We start from the raw sequence: 21,055 nt of genomic DNA, 5'->3' as shown, positions 1-21,055 counted from the left end.
CCTTCTAATTTCTGCCCGGGGACAGATTCACTGGGCGTTCACGTGGGTGCCGCAGATGTCCTGTTTAATATGCTCCACTGCCGTTCCACTATCTAAATCACAGCTGGAATCAGCCTGACCTCCTGTCCTGTCACTGATTGAAAAACATAATGACGACTTCGGCGATCTGGCACCTCACTACTTACGTAATTAATTTCTTTTTGAATCTGAGTAAGCTCTCGGCATCATTGGCATCTTGTGGCAGTGAGTTCCCGAGGTTCGCTCTGGCAACACCTTCTTTGCTCAATTTCATTTCCCATTGTCATCTTCATTAAATGACCAATTGTTCATGCACTATGAAGAGGAAAATTAACTTTCTCCAAAACAACCCTTATTCTGAATAGTCATCCTGCATCCTCCATGAATTACTACCTTGCATTTGCTCATTTATTCCATGCTTATTTGCATTTTGAACTTCTTTTTCTGGTTGCCTACTTAGGGGCTGCAGTGTCTATACAGGCAGGCCTTTCACTATTCCTACCCCAACTGAGGGTAAGGCTACAGCATGAAATCAGCTTTTGTTAGACAACAGAGAACCCGCAAGGAAGAGCAACATAAGGAAAGCCACAGCCACGGCAAAAGCTTCAGTCGGGCTTTACTCCTTCCCAGATACCAGAAAATCCAACTGCAGGCTGCAAGCCCAAGGAAACCCACTCCATCAGCGCTGCCACGCACTGAGCTAGTTGTAACTTAGCTGCTTCCTCTCACACCTTGCTGAACTGGTAGCCATTGCCTCTGCGGCCTTCACCTGCTCCACTTTGGCTCTATTTTGTGCCCTGGGAAGGCAGAGATCTCTTTGAGTTACTGACATTTCTCAGCTGCCTCGTAAACTTGTGGGCAGCTTGGTACCTTCCAGGTTTCATCTCTAGCTGGCTGAGCACGTGTGGCTGGAAGCACCCAGCATTTAAGCCTTCCTCTTGGCAAGGAACAGGCACCCCTTGAGACCTTTTTGTTTTAATACCTCAGAGTCACCGATATCAACATGACACACGATTGCGCAGTAGAGGCCTCGTGCCATCTGCCCCCTTTGCGTTTTAGAGGGAAGTCACCATAAAACCTCACACTGTGATGTCTAAAAATGAGGCTCAGAAAAGCTAGTTATGAATGCAGAGGGGCCATGCCTGGATAGGATTTGGTGCACACTCTTGCAGCCCACCACAGCACTGAATGTTTAACCACAGACTAGTGTTTTGTGTCAAGTTATCACTGGCCTAATCCTCCGGTTACAACCACCATTGAAAATCTTCAACAACTTTTACTAAAAATGCAAACAAGGAAGAAAGGCACATGGAAGCATCTGAAACTCATTTACCTTATTTCCTTTAATGCTTCTTCCTTTCATTGTAAAGCCTTGTCTATGGGGAAAAAAATCCCCTATACTTTTGCAAATCCAAATCTAAACAAATCCAGCTTTTCCCCAAGAAGGAAAAGCCATCTCTTCCATGTCAAATGCATATTGTTAACACCAGACTAGTAGCTAGTACGGGATCAGACACACTCCCCCACACACATGTATACACTTGTCACAAATATTCTTCTGATAAAAGTTTCAGTGAACCCAGTTCATTTCTGCGGACGGTCTCGATTCTGATGAGTTGGCACTTTTCAGCACAAAAGTGTTTAATCAGATCTTTCCTGACCAGTTCTGCAGCTGCGCCGTGTGCCATTCACAGAGCGCTCCTCACCCGTGGAGAAATAGGTTAGCTGAGCGTGGGGAAAGCCACCAGAACGCTCCCTAGTGCTTCGAAGTAAAAGATCGGAACTTCCCACAAGAAACAGAGCAAAAATACTTCCATCCTAAAAAAATACAGCAGCAATTTGACTTTCTTGTGTGTGAATTTACGACATCATGTAAATTAACTCAATTCCCAGCATCATAAAAAAGGCTGCCTTTTTTTCTTCCTGTGAGGTTTGCACTTTCCCTACATTTCAAAAGTGCCTCCTTATTTTCAGCCCTCAACAGCACCACGAAGCTTTATACTTTTTCACAAAGGTGTAAGAGCCGCTTGCTCTCCCTAAAGCGACGTGAATAAAGGTTTCACGTAATTTATTAGAGGACTTCCAAAATTCCCAGCTAGCAACTCTCAGGGGCTACCAGAGCTTTGCTCTTTCATTCCCAGCACAGTGAAGATTCAGTGGGATACTTGCAACGTGAGCGAGCTGAACGGCGCAGCCTCAGCCCACTGACAGCAAAGAGCTGCAGATTGCCAGACTTTTACAAGCGTTTGAACAAATCTAACCAAGATAGCGTTTGGTGTGATGCTCAGCATACACCATCTCTGTGAGTGCACGAGCAGACAACCAAGTAATTAACACAACCAAGTCCAAGCACGAAGAGCGACTCCCTGGGAGACGCTGAAAAGGCAGCAACAAGGCTACGACACGCTTCGAGCTGCCGACTGGCTGCTTCTGAAAGGTTTCACAGCGGAGGGTGTGTATTCACACACGTGAGCTGTGTCTCTGCCACGGTGTCCTGTACTTCCTGGAACAACCCGCCACCCTCTGAGCCTGTTTGTACTACGTATGTAGATAAGGTGCACTGCCCTGAGAAATTCTGCCTTTGCAGAGCACCCCAGCACCTGAAGCAAAGCCAGCACGGTACCTCTTGGCTGCACCACACGGCAGCAAGGCCTTGGCTGTAACATCTCTCGCAGGGCAGACAGGAGGAATCCAGAATGGCTCAGCAGCTCCAGGCCAGCCCAAGCTCTTCTTTCCCCGCTTGGAAAAGTGCTGGTGTCCCTCCTCCATCCAAAAGTTACGGTCAGCTCAAGCCTGCTGGCATTTCCAGAGAAAGGCAAGAAGTCCAAAGGCGCTAGAGCAGGCAGCTAGGGCCGCAGTGCAGCACGAGGGGTAGTGGCAACAGGGGTTATTTTGCAGGTAACATGAGGACTTCAGTGAAGGGGGGACAGAAACAAGTATTGCACAAGAGGAGCTTTGGCAGCTGGGCACGGGGAAGTTGGAGAGGAGGGATGGGAGCCCTGAAGAGTGCAAAGCGCAGGTGGAAATCACAGGAGGACTGCGGGGCTTGGAGGACAAGGGCTTCGGGGGGCAGATGTAACTGAGCGAGTGTCTCCTTGGCACTCTGCTTTCCGCTCCTGTCCATGAGTGCTCTCGGAGTCCCAAGGCAACTCCAGCTCTGCACAGGGCATGTTCAGCACAGCACATTTCGCGGGAATCCCCTGAAACCTGCCTGCGTGGGAAACAAGCCATCCGAGGTGATGCAAGGAGCGGCCGCAAACACAGCCCTAGCGCTCCTGCGAGTTGCGCCACACCTGAGAAGCGGTGGTTTTCCAAGCGCGGGGCTGGCCAAAGCAGCAGGCGGATGGCTCACTCGGCAAACTAAAGAAACCAGTTTTACACGCGCCGCAGCCTTCCCACCCCACGCTCGTGAGTAAATCTGCTGCGATTGCAAAAGCGACTTATCCCTTTCACATGCTGAGAAAGCATCTCTACGGATAGGCTTTGTACCTATTCCTTCGGCTAACCAGCACCGTCTTCGCTATCGGCACCGGACTGCAACCGCACGAGGAAAGCGGCGGCCAGGCCACACCCTCTGGTGAACACAGCAGCGATCGGGGGGATCGCTGGACGCAGCGCACCCCGGGCCTCGCAGGGCCAGCCCAGGCCGGGCGCTGCCAGGAGGGCGGCGGGGACGCTGCCCCAGGCCTGCCCGGGGGTCCCTCCTCTCGGTGCCAGCGCCTCGGGGCTGCCACGGGCAGCAACAGCCCTTTCCAATCCCTCAGAGCCGCCCGGGAGGCTGAGAGGCTACGGAGGAGCCTGAAGGCGGGGAGCCAGGGGCTCCTCGCTCAGCCAGCGGCCGCGGGGCCGGGCCGGGCCCTCCGGAGCGGGGCACCCCACGAAGGGCCACGCGAGCACAAGGGACCGGCTGGCCCTTCCCCTCGTTCCTCCCCCGGCAGAGCAGAGCGCAGCACGGCGGCCGGGCCGAGCGGCGGGAGCGGCCGCCGCTCCCTCAGGGAACCGCCGCCGCCGCCACCACCACAGCGGCCAACGGCCACACGGCGCCGCGCGGCGCAAGGAGGGGGGGGAGGGGCGGGCAGCGTCACGTGCCGCCCCCGCGCGCTGGGCGCAGGCGCGCGGCCCGTGACGAGGCGCGTGGGCGGGGCGGGGCGGGGGCGCGCGGGGCGCCCGGGCTCAGGCGGCGGAGGTGGCGGCGGCGGCGGCAGGGAGCGGGGCCGGCGCCGCCATGTCCATGGAGGACCCCTTCTTCGTGGTGAAGGGGTGAGCGGGGCCCGGCTGCGGGGGGTCCCGCGGGGGTGGGGCGGGCCCGAGCCCTCTGCGCGGCGGCGCCGCCACACCGGGGATGTCCCTCCGTGGGTGGGGGGGGGGGGGGATCGGGCCTCCCCGAGCCGCCACCACCCCCCGCCCCCGTGCGCCAGGCCGGGGCCTCGCCGCCCCCTCTGCTGCTGCTCAGGGGCTCGGGAGGGGAGGAGGGACCCCCCCCCCCGGCCCCGGGAACCCCCCCGAGGGCGGCCGGCGAGGCGGCGGCCCCACGCGAGGGACGCGCGTGGCCGCTCGCGGCGAGGCGGCCGCGGCGCGAGGAGGCTGGCGGCCACCCCCTCGCAGGCGGCTGGGCGGCGCGGAGGGCCGCGGAAGGGAGGCGGTCGAGGCAGGGGGCGAGGGGAACCCTAACGAAGAGGGGCGAAGCACCTTTGACCTCTTAAGAAGCAGGCCGGGGTGATTTCCCCGCTTCTGGTGGGAGCCGGTTGTCCGGCTCCGTGTCGCAGCGAAGCCGTGGGGACGCGAGCGGCCGTCCGGAGCGGTGGAGGGATTCGGAGGAAGCTGCTGCGAACGGGAGGAGCGCGGCACCAGCCGGAGTTCGCTCAGGGGGCGAACGCAAGCGAATCGCTCTTCCAGGTTGAACTGGTGCTATGGGAAACAAAACTACAACAACAACAACAACAAAAACCCACTAAAGGCCGTGGGTGGGGAGCAAACGTCCTGTCAGACTTTCCAGAGAGATTCCCCGCGCTGTGAGGGAAAGGGTTGGGAGGGGAGCGGGGATGTGCTGCCGCTTTTGGTGTTGATTCTTCTCCTGCAGGTTGCAGTGGAAGGGGTTGGTGTTCAAGCCCAGCCGTGCTTCATTCAATTTGCTTTCCTTTCATTCATAACTCCTCCCATCTGCAAACATCGAGCTCCGCTTTAGACTTCCACTTGTAGGGACTTCCTCGAGCACATTCAGATTTGAAAAAAAAAAAAAAACACCCAAAACTTTGCCTAGCAAGTAACAGAGGAAACAAACCACACTAGATCCTTAGTCCTGGCTGCTAACTTTAGGGGAGTAGATGCAACAGACTCTTTGAGCCATAAATGTCCGAGAAGAGGAGGAACACACATCAAGGTGCAGAGACTTCAGCATAATGATGTAATGTAGAGAGACCTGGAGCCCAATGGCCCTCCGAGGGCTGCTGGGTGAGGACGTGGTTCACCCATCTAGGCTTCTCCAACTGGTAAACTGCTTTGATTCACTGGAGATCAGCGCCCCTTGCACGATCCTGTGTGCAAGCTCTTGGATTCGTGGCCACCTTTCAAGAGCCAGCAAAGTCTCGCTGGCGTTGGTCTTGTCTGTCTGCCTCGTCCTGACTCGCCGTTAGCCCAAGAGAATGGTCCATAGTGTTTGTACGTATGGATAATCACACCGACAGTTACCTGCCCTCTTGCCCCAAACCGTGAATGCAGCGTTCAGTGCTGTCAGCAAAGCCTATGTTCCCATGCTGTGAATGCGCTCTTCTCTAAAAAGCTGAGAGCAGCAGAAGAGAGTTCTGTTGGCTAAGCCAGTGCAGTAGAGCCGTGTATTTTTTTAATGCTAAATTAAAGTAAACAGTGCTGCGCTGGACAGTCTGCATGACTGTAACGTGGGGGCAGTTCCTCTAATTCTGTTTGCCCTTGGGGTATCTTGCCTAGGTAGTCAACAGTCTTTAGAGGAAAGCTGTTGGGAGAAATGCAAAATAATAATTGCCAAATAAGAGTCTTGATCAGACAGTTGCACTGCCCTATCTTGCTGTTTGTGACACTGAACAGAAACCTCCGGTAGCTGAACTATGAGTTGTTGCTCAGCACTTCATGCTACAACACTAAAGGAGACGAGCTTGTCCAGAAGCGTGGTGAATCCTTATTTTACAAAATAAACCAAAAATACTTGAAGGAAAGATGTTTGGGAGGAGGTTGCACATCCCTGCTCTCCTGGACATGGGACTGTCCCTGCATGACTGCGGCAAAACAACTAAAAATAATCCCTTCACTTCTCTTTAATTATCCTGACTGCAGGGAGGTGCAGAAAGCAGTGAATACTGCCCAGGGGCTCTTCCAGAGGTGGACGGAGCTCTTGCAAGATCCCTCTATAGCCACAAGAGAAGAAATTGACTGGACCACTAATGAGCTCAGGAACAATTTGCGGAGCATCGAGTGGGACTTGGAAGACCTGGATGAAACAATTAATATCCTTTTTGCACTGCTGGTGCCGTCTTTGGAGGTAGAGAGAGGCAGTTCACACCTTGCAATAAACAGTCAAGTGCTCGTGCTCGCCAGTAGTTGCTTTTTGCAGAAACCAAGACTGTTCGGGATTGAATTTTCAGTTTACCCCAGGTTTTCTCGAATTGCAAATGAGAGAGGAAGATGACAAAACAGGTTCTGCGCACGAATTTCCCTCTGCGTTTTTGTTCACCTTTTGAAAAGGTGTCTATTAAGATGCTTTCTTCCCAGAAAACTGTTCTGTTGAATGAACTTGGATTTCTGTGTAGTCAGTCCTACTCGAGGCTGGCTTCCAGAAATACTCCTTTTCCCTGTGTTCGGCTGAACACTCCTGAAAGTGCTGCACAGCATCAGACAACCAAAAACCACACGAGCGTGTGGTTTCTTTCTCGTGCGTTCTGCAAAGTATGTTGCAGCCGTGCTTTTTTCCTTTAGTGTCTTGTACTTTGCTAATCGAATGTTGGGAAAAGGCACAGGTAAATGGAGGCGCTATACCGCGTGATAGACTTCTCAGTGGTCAGGATTTCTCTATCTGCGTACGTACTGCACCCTGCAAACAGTGATTCCTTGACTTGTTCTCTACGCATTGTTGAGGCAAACCCTCGGAAATTCAACCTCGATGCAACGGAGTTGGGTATACGGAAAACCTTCATCACAAGCACGCGGCAGGTGGTCAGGGTAAGGAACGTGGGCTTCAGGTAGGAACGGGGCACAAGCGTTGGGGTGGGGGGGCCACTTCGGTGGGAAAGCAGAAAGCTTGCGGCCATTTCAGTGCTGAACTGGAAACTGGTTTCCCCCGCAGTAGAGGACAAACCTGTTACCTGCTCTCTCTTGGGCTTCTTCCTCTTCTCCGTATGCTCCCTCCAGGGGCTTCCCAGACAAGCTAGGGGCACAGCAAGGATGTGGAGACCTCATTGCATCCCCTACCTGGCTTTCCTCCCTTTCAGCTGCTTCTTTAAATCTTCAAACGTCTCTTGTAATGATGAGCCTGGAAATGCCTAAAAACTGGAAATGAAGGCTAAGGATTCCTCTGTTATGCAGGAGAAACTGGAATCTCCCTTCGAGTAAAGGACAGCTACTGTTTCCTTTAACTGCGTGTCACAAGTTTTCAAAAACAGAAAGTCCACTTTGAACACTTACTAGTGTTATTTACATGGTGACTTCAACTTCCTACTGCTACAAAACAGTCAGAACAGCCACTAGTTTTTATTTTTGACTTTGGGAAGTTTTTTTTGGTTCAGGCTCACTCCCTTAAATACCAGTCCTTCGAACAGAAGTGGGCCTGGCAAAGCCCACTTTGCCCTTTCATTCCCAGCACAGTGAAGATTCAGTGGGATACTTGCAACGTAGGAAGTTTTCTCTGTATTAATATAACACTCTCTGGCAATATGGCTTAGTTTCTGCTGTCCCTCATGACTTGGATGTTCCTGCTTCATAAAAGGCATTGCTCTGGCTGGAAGCAAGCTTGTTATCCTACCTGTAATGCTGTGGTCTGGATACAGTTCTTAAAGCTTGCTGCTTGGGAACGGATCCTGAAACCGCACCAGCCCCAGGTAGCGGGCATGTGCTCGCTGACTTGCCCTCTATGTAGTACACTTCCCAGGTGAGGAAGAACAGGCAAGCCTGCTTTGTGGTCCTCTTTCTCAGGCTGCAAACTGCTGGCTAATGGATTTTGGAGCGATGTCTCCTACTGTTAAATGAAATTTTTTAGTGGCATTTTCCAGGAGGCTTCCAGTTTCCACAGGAGGAATTTGTGGTGCATAGCAGCACAGGCATTAGCTAGTGAGGTGCTTTTAGAAGATCTGTTGCACATGTCTGAACAGTAAAACATAGCTGCATCTTCTGGTGTCATCAGAACTGTGCTGGTAGATGAGATGGATCAAACTTTGATAGCTCATACTAACTATTTGATAATCTATCCTATAAGAACTGGACTACTTTAAAAAGTGTTTGGGATCCTTCTTTGACTAGCCAGCTCCTACAATGTTTCAAGAACAAACTTTAATTTATAGGAGAGAAATCTAGGCACCGTCAGAGAGGATTGCCATAGGACGAGAAATCTATCGTGGCCTATGCCATGTTAAACCAGAGGCAACTGGGAACAAAGTGCAGGTTACAGGCTTCCGACACCTTCAGGTCAAGAACATAACTCTTCTTTACAGTCTGTTAATGGGAAGATTAGTTTAATCTTATACAAATCAAAGTGTTTCTCTCTGTGGAGAAGCAACACTAAAAGTAAATAAGGAATTTTTTCAAAATATCCCGTTGCAAATGATTCTAGTTCTAGTAAAACTATGAACTATGATGGAGCCTTCTTCAGCATCCTTCCAGGCTCTTCAAAACTGCATATGTTTGTAAGGAAAATCCACCCCCGCAAGAAATCTCGCTGGGTATAGACAGCATTGTAGCAAACTGAAACCGCCTATCATCTCAAATCTAATGCTCACATACTACTTCTTTTTTGAACAAACAGGAAATGAAGGATCAGATGTCAAACTCTTCCATGCAAGCGCTGGCTGAAAGAAAAAACAGGCAGGTAAGACTCAGAAACAGGCAAGTTAAATGAATGCCATAGCCTTTTTGATACTTTAAAGTTTGAGGAGGATTTATCAGCTTTAGCAGCTGTTGTCTTAAGGTATGTGTCACATGAAACTTTCGTTTTCACTTACTCTGGGGCCCCACGTCCTAAGGTAGAGCGTATAGTGTTGAACAAAAATCCTTAAAAGCTGTAATTACAAAATATATCCTGTTTCGTAGCTCCTCGCCTAAAAACATTTGTGCTGGCAAGGGGGGCTTACATGTTGCAACAAAGCCGTGTGTTTGAACTGTGTCTGTTTTGCTGGCCTGTCGTTCCAGAGCCCACGAGAGAGCTGGCTCTTGCAGGCACATTGTCGTCACTCCCTTCCAAACCAGTCTCTCAAAGTAACCGGTTACCACTCACCATCTGTCTCTGTCGTCAGAACTGACCGTGTACAACTGTCAGTGTTGCATCACTCTTCAGGAAAGGGAATCTCCTTCCTTCGCAGGAGGAGCAGAGTCAGAATCCAAGGCAGTACAAGTAATCCTGTGCTCTACTGTACTTAGGAGCCAGGATGCTATATATCCTTACAAATAGCTGCATCTCATAATAGTTAACCTCATAAGAGGATGGAAGAAGTTCAAGGAGTCTCAGGTTGTCCGCACTTGCAATCTAAGTAATAGATGCAACATGTGCTCCCCTCCAGCTGACAGGGAAATTGTAAGGAGATCTCCAAGTCGACTTCCAAAGCTGCCTCTTGTAAAAGTTGGTGTGCGCTTGATACAGCAGACTTTTCTGACTGGATCGATCTTATTACGTGTGGCAAAAATGACAAACTCTGGAACAAGCTGCTGAGGAGGACAGAGCTAATTCCTGAGCTTGTTACAGGGTTAACTAACATGCGTGGCAAACACTTGAAGGTGCAAACTCCTTATACCCCTGCTCGGACAAGTCTGTAGATGTCTCTGCATTTTGCTGCTTTCCTTTCCTTGATGCTCCTGCTCGCTGTAGGAGGTCCAGTTCATGCAGTGACATCTGTTCAAGAAAACAGATTCCTCTTGGTGTCTTCCTCTCCCTTCTCCAGTCCCTCACCTTTCCTTCAGACTTCAGACAGCTGTATTGGGCTGCAAGGCGTTCTCCAGAGCGCCTCTGTGTTTGAGAGGCTGGCTTTGGCTGGTGGTGACTTGACTCTCACATCACTAAGCTAAGGTTGGGAAGTACAGGCTATTGAAGCTGCAGCAAAGCTAGTGCACACTGTTAAGTAAGTGATAGTAGGGCTTGCCCCAAACTGGAGAGAACCAGGAACTTGCCCAGTGTCTCGGGGGTGGACAAGAACAGCTGTCTGTCTGGCTTCCTGCTTGGTCCCTCACGGCTTTCTCTGCGCTCCCTGACCTTTATAAACCAGATGAACCGTAGAACCCGTCTCGCGTTTAACCTGTCTTAGTCGCCCGGTCCTTGTCTGGCTGCTCTTCACAAAGATGCCATCGTCCCCTCCTCCTCAGCTGCCCATGTCCAAAAGCTGCTCATCTCACCCTCCTACACCGCTCTTAAAGAGTTGGCCTTGCCTCTTGCACTGGTGGGCAAAGCTCCCTAACCTGTTAGTAATGCTGCATGGTGCAGCTCCTCGCCTTCTGGCCATAGATGATTCTCCAGCATCTGTCGGTCATATTACCTGTTCCAGGGGCCAGACTGACTCAGCTGTAAAGCCTGCTTCTCCATTGGCTTTGCACTGCTTTTCCATTCAGGCTACAGAGCAGGAAGCAAGTGTAATCTTGTATATTGGCAACTAAATGGTATGCAGCAGGAACAGACAACTTGAATCAAAGAACCCGAGCCCTGCATACAACACTGCATTGTGCATATATTGCACTGTTTTACTCCGTCAACTATCGTGCTCAACTGATTAAGTACTTTATCCAGACCCTCTTAAGCCCTAGTCATTCTTAGCACAGTGTTCAGTTCATGCTCTACATCTGTTAACACTAAATATGTGGATGCTTCCCAGCTTATATGTCCTCCTTGCACACTACCACACCTTGAGCAGACTTTGGCCTTTTGTAGATGTCCTGCTTACACTCTCTCCCTGTCTGCCAGTCATACTCCAGCTCGCCTGTTGCTGCAGTGGCATATCTGCAATAATCAGGCTGCACAGTTTTCCCAGGTTGGCACTGCATTGTTTTAGTTTGACAGCGCTCTGGCTGGATATCAGTAGAGTGGGGAGGAAAAGGATGCTGCTGTATGTGTTTGTACAAGAGTATCGCTCTATCCACTTTCCACTCCACGCTGTAGATGGGCTGTGAGCAGACACAAAGGTCTAGCTAAGGGCTTTCTGCATCTGTTTAGGCACTCCTGGGAGAAAGTGGGAGTCAGAGTTGGAGCTCTGGACCTGACAAATACAGCCGCCTGGATCGGGAGCTGCAATTAGCAAATTCACACTTCATTGAAGAGCAACAAGCTCAACAACAGGTAAGGCATTGCTTGCCAAACGCGTGCCAGGGAGGTGGGGTGCAGGCTGCAAGAGCAAAAAAAAAAAAAAAAAAAAAAATCCAGTCCTTGGCTGGTCTGAAGCCAGGAGCCTGACAACCCGCTGTTTAGCTACAGTATATACCAGTGTGTGTGTTCTCTGGTCAGCGTGGCTTCAGATGTATCCTGGTGCAGAATATTTTACCCTTGAGACTTGGATGTTCTGCTCTGTACAGAAGACAAACAAGATGATCTGGAAACTGGAGCATGCAAAACTCGAGTACTGCAAGGACTGCTGAAATCCTTGGAAGAGTAGAAATGTTGGGAAAAGGGGAGTGCACATTTCTCTTAGGCAGCTTTCCTTGGTTAAAAAGTGAGCTGATATTTGCTGTCGTTTGTGTGCATCTTCCTCAGAATAGACTGAGCAGGAGCACGTGCCTACTTCCTTTTTCTGCTTTTGACCACAAGATTCGCTAGATCTGCGTCAGGGCTTTGCTCGAATCCCCAGTGCAGTGGTTCACTGGAGCTGGTGGAATGTGTTTGGAGAAGTGCTGGGGCAGCGCACACGTCCGCATGCAGCAGCCCACCCAAACACAGGGCCTTAAATAGGCCGCTTCACAGAGGAAGCAAATTCTGCAAAGGCTCCTGACACATAATGCTGCTCTGGCTTTCGAATGAGTTTTACCTAGTGACTCTAGGAAGATAAACAGATTCAGAAGTAGGTAACTAGGGTAAACCTAATCCTTAGCGTGATTGTGCCCTGAAAATGACTTAAAACATCAGCAGACCTATTCCTTTGGCACATTGAGAGCCAGGCTTGTTATTTTTAGCCACAGCAGTTGTAATAGCCTTTTACTCGCATTAACTCTTCCGTAACTCTGCACCGTGCTCTCGGTTGTGTTCCCTCAGGCCTGGCAGCAGCGTGGCTCCCAGGTACCCGCTACCGTACCTGCTGAAGGCAGCGAGGCTTGCGGAGGTCTTGCTAGCCAGGGGCTCTAGCTTTGAAGAGTCTTCTTAGCGGTGGGTGCACAGGAAAAGGACGCGGTGTGGCTGAGTCGAGGCTGAATTTGCAGGGACAGTAGAAGGGAAGCTGCAGCTGGCCATGGTGCAAGGGTGCCTGGGAGACTTTTGTGCTGCTGTCAGTTCTCAAGCATTTCTTAGAAATGCAGTTCTGGTTCCTAGAGCCTGTTCCCAGGCTCCACAGTTGAAATTGGTGGAGTTAGCAAGCGTCCATCCAAGTAGCTGGCTTTAACCCAGTTGCAGAAGGCAGCAGGACTGTAATTGCCCATTTCCCTTCTCTTTGGCCCCAGCTGATTGTGGAGCAGCAAGATGAGCAGTTGGAGCTGGTCTCTGGCAGCATCGGGGTGCTGAAGAACATGTCCCAGCGCATTGGTGGGGAGCTGGAGGAACAGGCTGTGTAAGTGCTGAGACACAACACCAAAAACCCTGTGGGTGTGGGGCTGGGTGCAGCCCATCTAGGGGGGGATTCCTCGCTGACACATCTGTACAGCTATTAAGGCCTTGAATTTCCTCATCCCTTAGGCAGTCACTCCTAGCTTGCCCCCTCCAGCGCCCTAGACTGCCTTTGATTTCCGGCAGTGGAAAGCACTTCTTATTCAGGCGTGCAAGGATCCAACCGCAGTCTTGTTCCTTTGAAAGCTTGCACCTGGGGCAGGTTTAGCTTCCAGTTTTACCTTTAGTCTGTAGTCTTTTTAAACACTCCCTTTAAGGCACGCAGTTATGCTCCTTTGACTTCGGTCAGCCAGCAGTACTGAACAGATGAGAGAGGGCAGTCGTATGTAAGCAGATTATTAGGCGCTTTCCCACTCCACAGGTTTTTGTGCTACCTCTGGGTGACTGGGGTTGTGCGACGCAGTAGCTTGGAGTTCTGCCTTGCTGGGTTTGAAACTTGCAGCGCAGAGCTGCTATTCACAGTTAAAGCTAAAAATAATCTTCACCCACGCAAAGGGTTAAAGGGTAGCTCATACAGTAGTTTGCATCCACCCATTTACATATAAATTAGATTTCTTTCCCAGAGCATGTCCTTTGCAAAGGAGTGCATAAAGTTTCCAGCTCTGCAGGCTAGCAGTTTAGGCATGAACTTAAATGGTTCATGCCTAAAATCTCCTTGTGTGGCTGGTAAGAGTCTAGAGGGCTCTGCCTCTTGTGAAGTGATGTTTCCTTTGATGGACAGGAGGAACTTTAAACGCATCACTTACGAAGCCCTGCAGATATCTGTGGTCTCACTGAAGCAGGTCAGTGTGGTATGTCCGTTCCCAAATCTTCACGTATGCCTTCAGCGCTTCCTAGAGAGAAGCAGATAGTTAAGGCGATACAGCTTTTTTACAACTCTTTTCTACCGCAAATGAAGGTTTAACAAAAAGGGAGGACAGAAAAGATGGGACGGTGGAAGAAATTTGGGTGCCCTAGAACTCCAAATGAAGGAAGCTGTCCTTTTAAGCATGTAAAAGCTTTAGAATCCCGCTCGTTGAAGATGAATTGGGTACCTCGATTCCAGATATACTCATTTGTCTTGACATAGATTCTTGTCACTGACTGCTTCAGAAGGCTTTTAGATCCATTAGTTGCTGCGTGATCCACAGTTGCTGCGTGAAGGAAGCAGATAGGTAACTTCCATACAGAGCTTAAAAGGCACAGTAAAAGCAATTGCAAATCTCATTCCTGCTTGATACATGACTGACACAAGATTTTAGCTTCAGCTGCAAGCCTTGAACAGCAAAACCGATTTAAAGCCCAAACATCACCTAAATCTAAAATTCTCTGCTAATCATGGATTATAAACATGACTTTCATCCTAAAAGGAGGAAAAACCCTGCTCCTCCCCTTGCAGAAATCAGTGGGCCTTACCTGCAAAGTGCCTGCGTGCACTTGGGGGAATCAGTCAAGCAGGAGTCCCAAATGAGTTCTCACTTTCCACCAAAGCAGAGCTGCTGCCCCCCCTTTTTTTTTTTTTTTTTTTTTTTTGCTTGCTTGGGTGCTTTCAAGAGAGCAAACCATGTCCCTTTTCTTTGCTAAGGTCTGACATGCTCATCGCGGTGGTGTTTTGATCGGTGCATGTCAGCACACGGAGAAATCTTGAAGAGATGCATCAGGCATTAATTGGTACTGCGCTTCTCTGTCCCCAGGATGCTGGATGACTTCTCTCATGAATTAGACAGCACTCAATCACGGCTTGATAACGTCATGAAGAAGCTTGCAAAAGTATCTCACATGACAAGTGGTAGGTCCTGGGAAGGGGGGACCGACCCTGGAAAGGGCGAGACAAACCCATGGATTTTAGGGCTGGGGCACATTGTGCTCTTACCCACTGATGGTCTGTCCAGACCTAAGACAAAGAGAGGGAGCAGCTTTCTCCCGGTGCCTAAGAGGTTAAAAAGTGAGGGAGTACTCCAAACCTTGCAACTGCTCATGCCGAGACCCTGCTCTGTAGCCTCTCCTCAGCTTTTGTTTTATTTACGGATGCCTTTCTATTTGTGCTGCTACGGCTATGGTGGGAAAATACCTCTCACAGACGATGCATGGCGACGCTCTGCAGCCTTCCGCTGTGCTGCAGTTTCCTAGGCTGCTTGCCTAGCAAAATCTTTCAGGGTGGCACAAAACAGTTGCAACCATGCATGGCTTCTCCTATTCAAACTCTCAGCTGCAGCAAGCCCTTTCCTGACTCACACCTCCCCGCACAAGATGTTGCTGGCACATGGCAGGAGCAGGCTGGGGGACTGCAGGCATGTTGTCAGTCAAGCATCTCTTAGCTGACAGAGGTGATTTCTAATGGGGGGGGGGGGAGGCTGAGCCCACAAGAAAAGCCCATATAAGGCTGTGCCTGAACTTGGTGGGTCTCACAGCTGGCTGGGTGCCACGGTAGTGCAAACAGGAAATATAGCATATAGCATGCCTGCCAGGAAGTCCCTCGTCACTTGTTCTTGTTACAAAACACTTACTGCGTGCTGTGTGATAGCCTCCTCTGTTATCCCCTCTCCCATGGGTACTCGTGTAGTTTGTGGAAGCAGGAACGAGGCAGGAAGGAGAAGAGTGTTCTCGCTCTGCAGGATTAGGCTGGCCCGGAAATTTACGGGGTTATTGAAATACAGCCCTATAGAGACAGACCGTTCAAAGTGCTGCCAAACTCCTTCGGTTTACTGGTGGTCTTGTGGCAGCGTGACCACTGGCAAATTTTGCATATCTTGACTTTGCACCAGGAAAAATACTTTGCTCATTGCAAAGTGCTTCTGACAGTTGTGCAAGACCGTCACTAGCATCACAAGCGACAGGGCTGATTCAGGGATGTCTGGGAGGGCTCTTCCCAGTGCTAGCTGCAGTGACCCTGCTGTGTTCAGAGGTGGAGGGGAGGGATGACGGCAGCCCTGCCCCCCCCCCCCCCCCGTTGCACTGCCGTCTAACAGAAGCTTTATCTTTGGCATCGCAGATGTGGCCGCAGGCAGATAGCAGCCGTGAAGCCTTGCATTGCCCCCTCAAAGCTTGCTGCAAACAGAGCTTCTCTAGGGAAGAGGTCTGCACTGCACAAGTGACTCCTGTGGTTGCCTTTCCAGTTCGTATTGCACAAGAGCTGTTATCCAGAGGCCGTGGGGTTCCCGGGGCCGGGAAGTCAAAACCAAACGTTAATTCAGACAGAGGAACCTTTCACTGCAAGAGTGAAATGACAGACATCTTAGAGCGATAGTACAGGCTAATTTACTTTTGCTCTGCAAGATGCTCCAATACATCCGTCTCTAAAGAGCAGAGTTGGTCTGACGATGCAGTGAGCTCCCTGAGAAAGCTCTAAGAGGCGATGCAACACTGAGCATCTGCAGAACATTCCTGTGGCCTGAGAGGTGTACCGAGACATCTGAGAAGGAGAAACCTCATTCCGGGGACCCTCTTACGGAGACCTGGGACAAGCTACTCCCAGCAGAGCTATTTTAGAAACCTTTCTTTGGACCCCTTTTTTGTTTCTCTAGCAAACAGGTTGCACAACAAAACTAGCAGCAACACACAACAGCGCTCTGCTTGTTCCTCACGATAGCTTTTGAACTGGCTTATCAAATCTGTTTGAACTTGGCTAGGGAGAAACCTCAATATTCACACAACTGTCAAAAAAAACCCAGCCAAAATCCTGCAGGAAAAACAGTGTGGCCTCACTGAGCCTTGGGCTGCAGTGGGAACTGGGCCCTTTCGAGCAGCGGGGAGCCTGCAGAGGGACATGCTGTTTGCCCTGCTGGTCGTGGAGCTATGCCCTTGCCTTTTTATGGCTTTCCTTTAGCTGAAATTGGGCTCCTAGCAGCACGCAGTGAAAAAAAGCTCTTCTCCTCCCCAACTTCCATTTTAAAGTAGGAAAACTGACACTTCCTTTTTCTTCCAGATCGACGGCAGTGGTGTGCAATTATCGTCCTCTTTGTTATCTTGCTGGTGGTGCTCATCCTGTTTTTTGTCCTGTGATGGACTGAACTTCCTTGGATGCCCCCACTTCCCATCCCCCGCTCCCTTAAAATGGGGAAATGAAACTGTTACTGTTTCCGTCCGCCCTCAGAGATCCCCCTCAGGAAAATCTGCACCCAGCTCTTACCGTTCTCCTCCGAGGACTTAACGCCCATGGCTTGGCTCCGCTGTTGTCAGACTGTCTCGTCACCTGGCCCTGGGGAGGGGGGATGGAAGATTCGAGTAGTCTGTGGCTCCTCTGCACCGGGGCTGTGCTGCTCTGGGTAGCGGGCTGCCTTCTCTCCTGGTGCGGCGAGGAGGGCACTAAATCTGGACCTAGGCAGCTGGAAGGGACTTTACCACTGCGTTTCCACCTCTTGCAGGTATGAGCCGGTTGCAGCTTGGAAGCGGTCCCAAGCCACCTATGGTCGGATGCAGGAATAGAGCAGCAATTGCTCGGGGGGGGGGAAGGGAGAGGGGATTATTTCATTGAGCATTAGGACCTGCATGGCCAGCCAGCTGTGTCACACTTGTAACCTCATGGGTGGTCACTAGGGAGGCAGGGTGGCCCTGGAGCACAGGCTCTCCCAGCTGTTTTCCTTTCTGCTTGGGCCACCTTCGCTCTGCAGCCGGGCCCGAGGCCCCCCGCGGAGGCGAGTGTTTTGGCAGCCGTGCACGCGCACCGTGCTTCTGAGTGCACCGAGCCACGGCAGCCGCTTGCTGACCAAAAGCATTACTCAGAAGAGCGCTGGCTCTCAACTGCTGACCCAAAACCCAATGTGAATGTGTACCTGCGTATCCGAGGCGAGGCAGGGGAGCGCTGGCCAGGCTGCCGGCTTCCTGCACACTGGACTGCCTTCCTCTCGGTGGCGGGGATCTGACTGCACAGCGATGCTGAATTCGCTCTAAAATACTACAGTGATTCTGGAGCAAAGCATAAACATCCAAGACCCCTGGGCAGAAACTTAATATACTGCACGTAGGCGAACCGGAGGGTGTACTGTCCTGCCATAGGTGAGACAGTTGTCACGAGAAACTCCAGAGCTTTAAACTTGTGTTAATGCACTGCAAGCTGAAAGTTGGCAAACAAACATTAGCCTGAGGGTGAATTTCGTAACGCTTTTAAAAGTCTCCTTCGTTATACAAGCCTCTAAAGCTCATTGACTGATGCTTTCCTTGCTCTTGTATAACTGAGTAACTGCTTCTGTTTAACAGCTGCTTCCATTTGGCAAGTGATTTGTCAGTTCTAAAATAACTTATTTTTTTTTTAAGAAAAAAACTTTAAAGATTTTTGGATGTGACCGTTGGAGCCACATTCTCTCTGTGGATGCAAGACACGCGTTACCAGAGGAATAGGGCTTAATCATGTATTTTAACAGCATATGAACGTGTAAATAGAATGTCTTAACTTTTCCCAACTACTATTTTTTGGAAACTTCTGTTGTAAGAAACCAAAAGGCATGAAATTCAAAGCTAGGGCACTTTTCTGTATTACCGCCCAGTCCTTTTGTTACCTTTGACTTGTCCCAGAAGTGTCAGGTAGGCCTAGTGTTCTTGCTCTTACAGTGAATTAGGAGTTATAGCCAATTAATTGAAAGCAAACTGTGATGTAGAAAGCTCACCCTGGCAGTATTACTAGGGAGAAATACAAATAGGGGTTTTGTGCCGCAATAATCAATTGCAGAAATATAGGGTGACTCTACATTAAAAAAAAAAACACTAAAGTCTGTTCCCATATTTACATTTCTTTAGGGAAAGAAACAGAATCAGGACAAGCTGACTTATGCTGTCCATCTGTCTCTCACATGGGGGGGGGGGAGAGAAAGTTCATTGGTGCTGACCCTAAGACTTCCACAAAAACTGCAAACTGCCCCTGAAAAGCATCTGCTCCGCGAGTGAAACTCACCATCTAGACTTCTTTACGCACCCTGGATTTTTAGCCCGTACTTAACATTCCTCTACACGGTGGTGGTTGTGGCCCAGTTTAAGCTGCAGTGTGATTTACTGTTCAAGTGGTTATGCACTGAAAGCAGGCAGCATTGTGCCTTTCACCGCTAGGCCCGGGAAGAAACCATATCACATTGCCCCGTAACGTCGGGGTGGAACCTGTTGTAATTAACGCACGTGTGTCCTTAACGCTAACATGCAAAAAGTATTTTGGCACTTGCTCTTAATTATCGCAGAGCATCTTGTTCCTCTCAGTTACGCTGTATTAAATACATGCTGTCTCCTTTCCAATAATTGCTATTACAATATCTGTATACCTCCTTGGGTTTAATACCTCTCCCAAGAGTGGATTTGCAGCAGGTGGGAGTCAAGACGGTGCCAGTCAGCAGTTGTCCTCTCCAGGGACCTGGACACAACACGGTCCTGCTCCAGTCTGTTCCTGCCTTTGCTGTTACGGAGAGGATTCAGGTCAAGGAGGACTTGGGCCTGAGCATCCCGAACTGCTCACGCTCGTCTTCTGGGGACAAAGCACCTGGCCGCCTGTTTGCGATCGCCTTCTCCGAAATGAATAACTGGTGATTCGTACAGTCGGGGACCCCTGAGCCTGTGTTTCACGGACCAGAGGCGACGTGCAGGGGAAGGAAAACAACCTCTGCTCTAGCTTGTCCCTACTCCGTTTTCGGGCAGGCTGAGCGCATGTGGCCCCAAAGGATTGGGGCATAGGGCTCTCCCTTTATTTATATACCTCCGTTCCCCACATTATTTTAAGCGTGAGCATGTGCTCTCTGAGAATTACTTCTAATGATTCTTGTAAGACCGCTCCTTCGTTTAGGAAGCTGTTAGTCTAACGTATTACCAGAAAGCGACTGGAACCGCTTTGCTTACGTGTCAGTCTGGAGGTCGTTGCTAGCTACCAAATTGTCTTTGGTCGTCTTTCCTTGTATGTCTGCTTTTTTTTTTTTTTTTTTTTTTTGGTTGGTGGTGGCCCTTCGTTTAATGCTAAATAAATGCATTACTGCAGCCTGGCGCATTGTGGCAGAAGAAGTACCCTTTCGTTCCCGTAGTAATCCTTGCTGGAGGGATGAGCAGGGTGTTTTCGCACGGCTGTTGCTGGACCTCGGCAGGTAGAGCCTCGCTTCGGCAGCTGCTCGGTCAACCGTCTCCCGTGGGCTGGCCACGCGCCTTCCTCTCTGGTACCCGGTCCTTGGAACCGGCTAGATTAAACGCTCCCCAAAAACTACAGCGAGGCAGGCCGTGCTCTGGCAACGTCCGGGCGCCTGTCCCAGGGGCAGGCAGCTCCCGGGCACCGTGCCAGCGTGCAGAGGACCTGCGGAGAGGCAGGCAGGGCGAGGCGGTCCAGGTGGCTCCCACCGGGCTCTGCCAGGCATCGCTCTCTTGGTTTTTAAGGCACAAGTCACAGCCAAGTCGCTGCTGTAGCAGATAAAAGATTTCCCATTATTTTCCTTTCCGTTCGGTGGTGGGCAGCCAGCGCCTGGCGGGCAGGAGGCTGCTCTGCTTCTGAGCAGACTTGGCTGGCAGCGAGGAGCCGGGCTGCCAGTCCTCGGGTCCCCTCCCAAGCGTGACCCGGCCTTTCCGCAGAAGGGTTTGGAAGCCAGCCCCACCAAGAGCAGCGAGGTGGCACACGAGCAGCAGCCAAATCCCCCGCGCGCGCTCGAGGGAGCTGGGGCACGCTCTGCGCACGCACGGCGGGGGCTGCCTGCAGGCCGGCGCTTGCTTTGCGCTCCTGCCTCGCTGGAAATGAGATACGGGCACGCGCGCTCCTGTAGGAGAGGCTCCCAGCCTGTCATTTGATCCGGACTTATCAGCTCCATCAAAGTGCCGGCGGTGCGGAGCCCTACCACGGCCACCCCGAGGGTGCGGCGGCGCCTCGGCCCGCGGCACGCTCGAGGCAGCTGCTGCCCAGATGTGCCGGCGAGCAGGCGCCGCCGCCACTCGCCCTGCCCGGCCGCCGCACAGCGCACGCACGTCAGCTATTCGCCTCGCTGCGGCACGCGAGCCCCAAAGTGCCCAAAGCTGCTAGGGCCGGGGGGGGGGGGGGGGGGGCAGCTCAACCTTCATGCAGCGCCCAGGCCGAAGCGCTGAGCCAGCCTCCACGGGCGCCGCACAGCGGGACGGCGGGAGCCGAGTCCTCCCTCTGCGGCCTGC

The 21,055-nt window shown here is 51.2% G+C and overlaps 1 protein-coding gene across 2 annotated transcripts; it reads left to right on the top strand.

Annotated features, from left to right (window-relative positions):
• Nucleotides 1–4,168: 4,168 nt before the first annotated feature.
• Nucleotides 4,169–18,210, top strand: STX6 (syntaxin 6). Of its 2 annotated transcripts, none has more exons than XM_068951982.1 (8): nt 4,169–4,278; nt 6,325–6,494; nt 7,112–7,206; nt 9,002–9,064; nt 11,390–11,512; nt 12,820–12,926; nt 14,656–14,750; nt 16,887–18,210. In XM_068951982.1, the coding sequence occupies exons 1-8, from the start codon at nt 4,244–4,246 to the stop codon at nt 16,961–16,963; spliced, it is 765 nt and encodes a 254-aa protein (XP_068808083.1). In that variant the 5' UTR covers nt 4,169–4,243; the 3' UTR covers nt 16,964–18,210. The 2 variants fall into 2 exon arrangements, with proteins under 2 accessions (XP_068808083.1, XP_068808084.1); XM_068951983.1 differs by having other exon boundaries at nt 15,954–18,210.
• The last annotated feature ends 2,845 nt before the right edge of the window (nt 18,211–21,055 follow it).

This window comes from Struthio camelus, chromosome 8 (assembly GCF_040807025.1).
Source record: "Struthio camelus isolate bStrCam1 chromosome 8, bStrCam1.hap1, whole genome shotgun sequence".
Taxonomy (NCBI): domain Eukaryota; kingdom Metazoa; phylum Chordata; class Aves; order Struthioniformes; family Struthionidae; genus Struthio; species Struthio camelus.
Note: the sequence above shows the minus strand (reverse complement) of the source record. Positions and strands in the feature narration are given on the sequence as shown.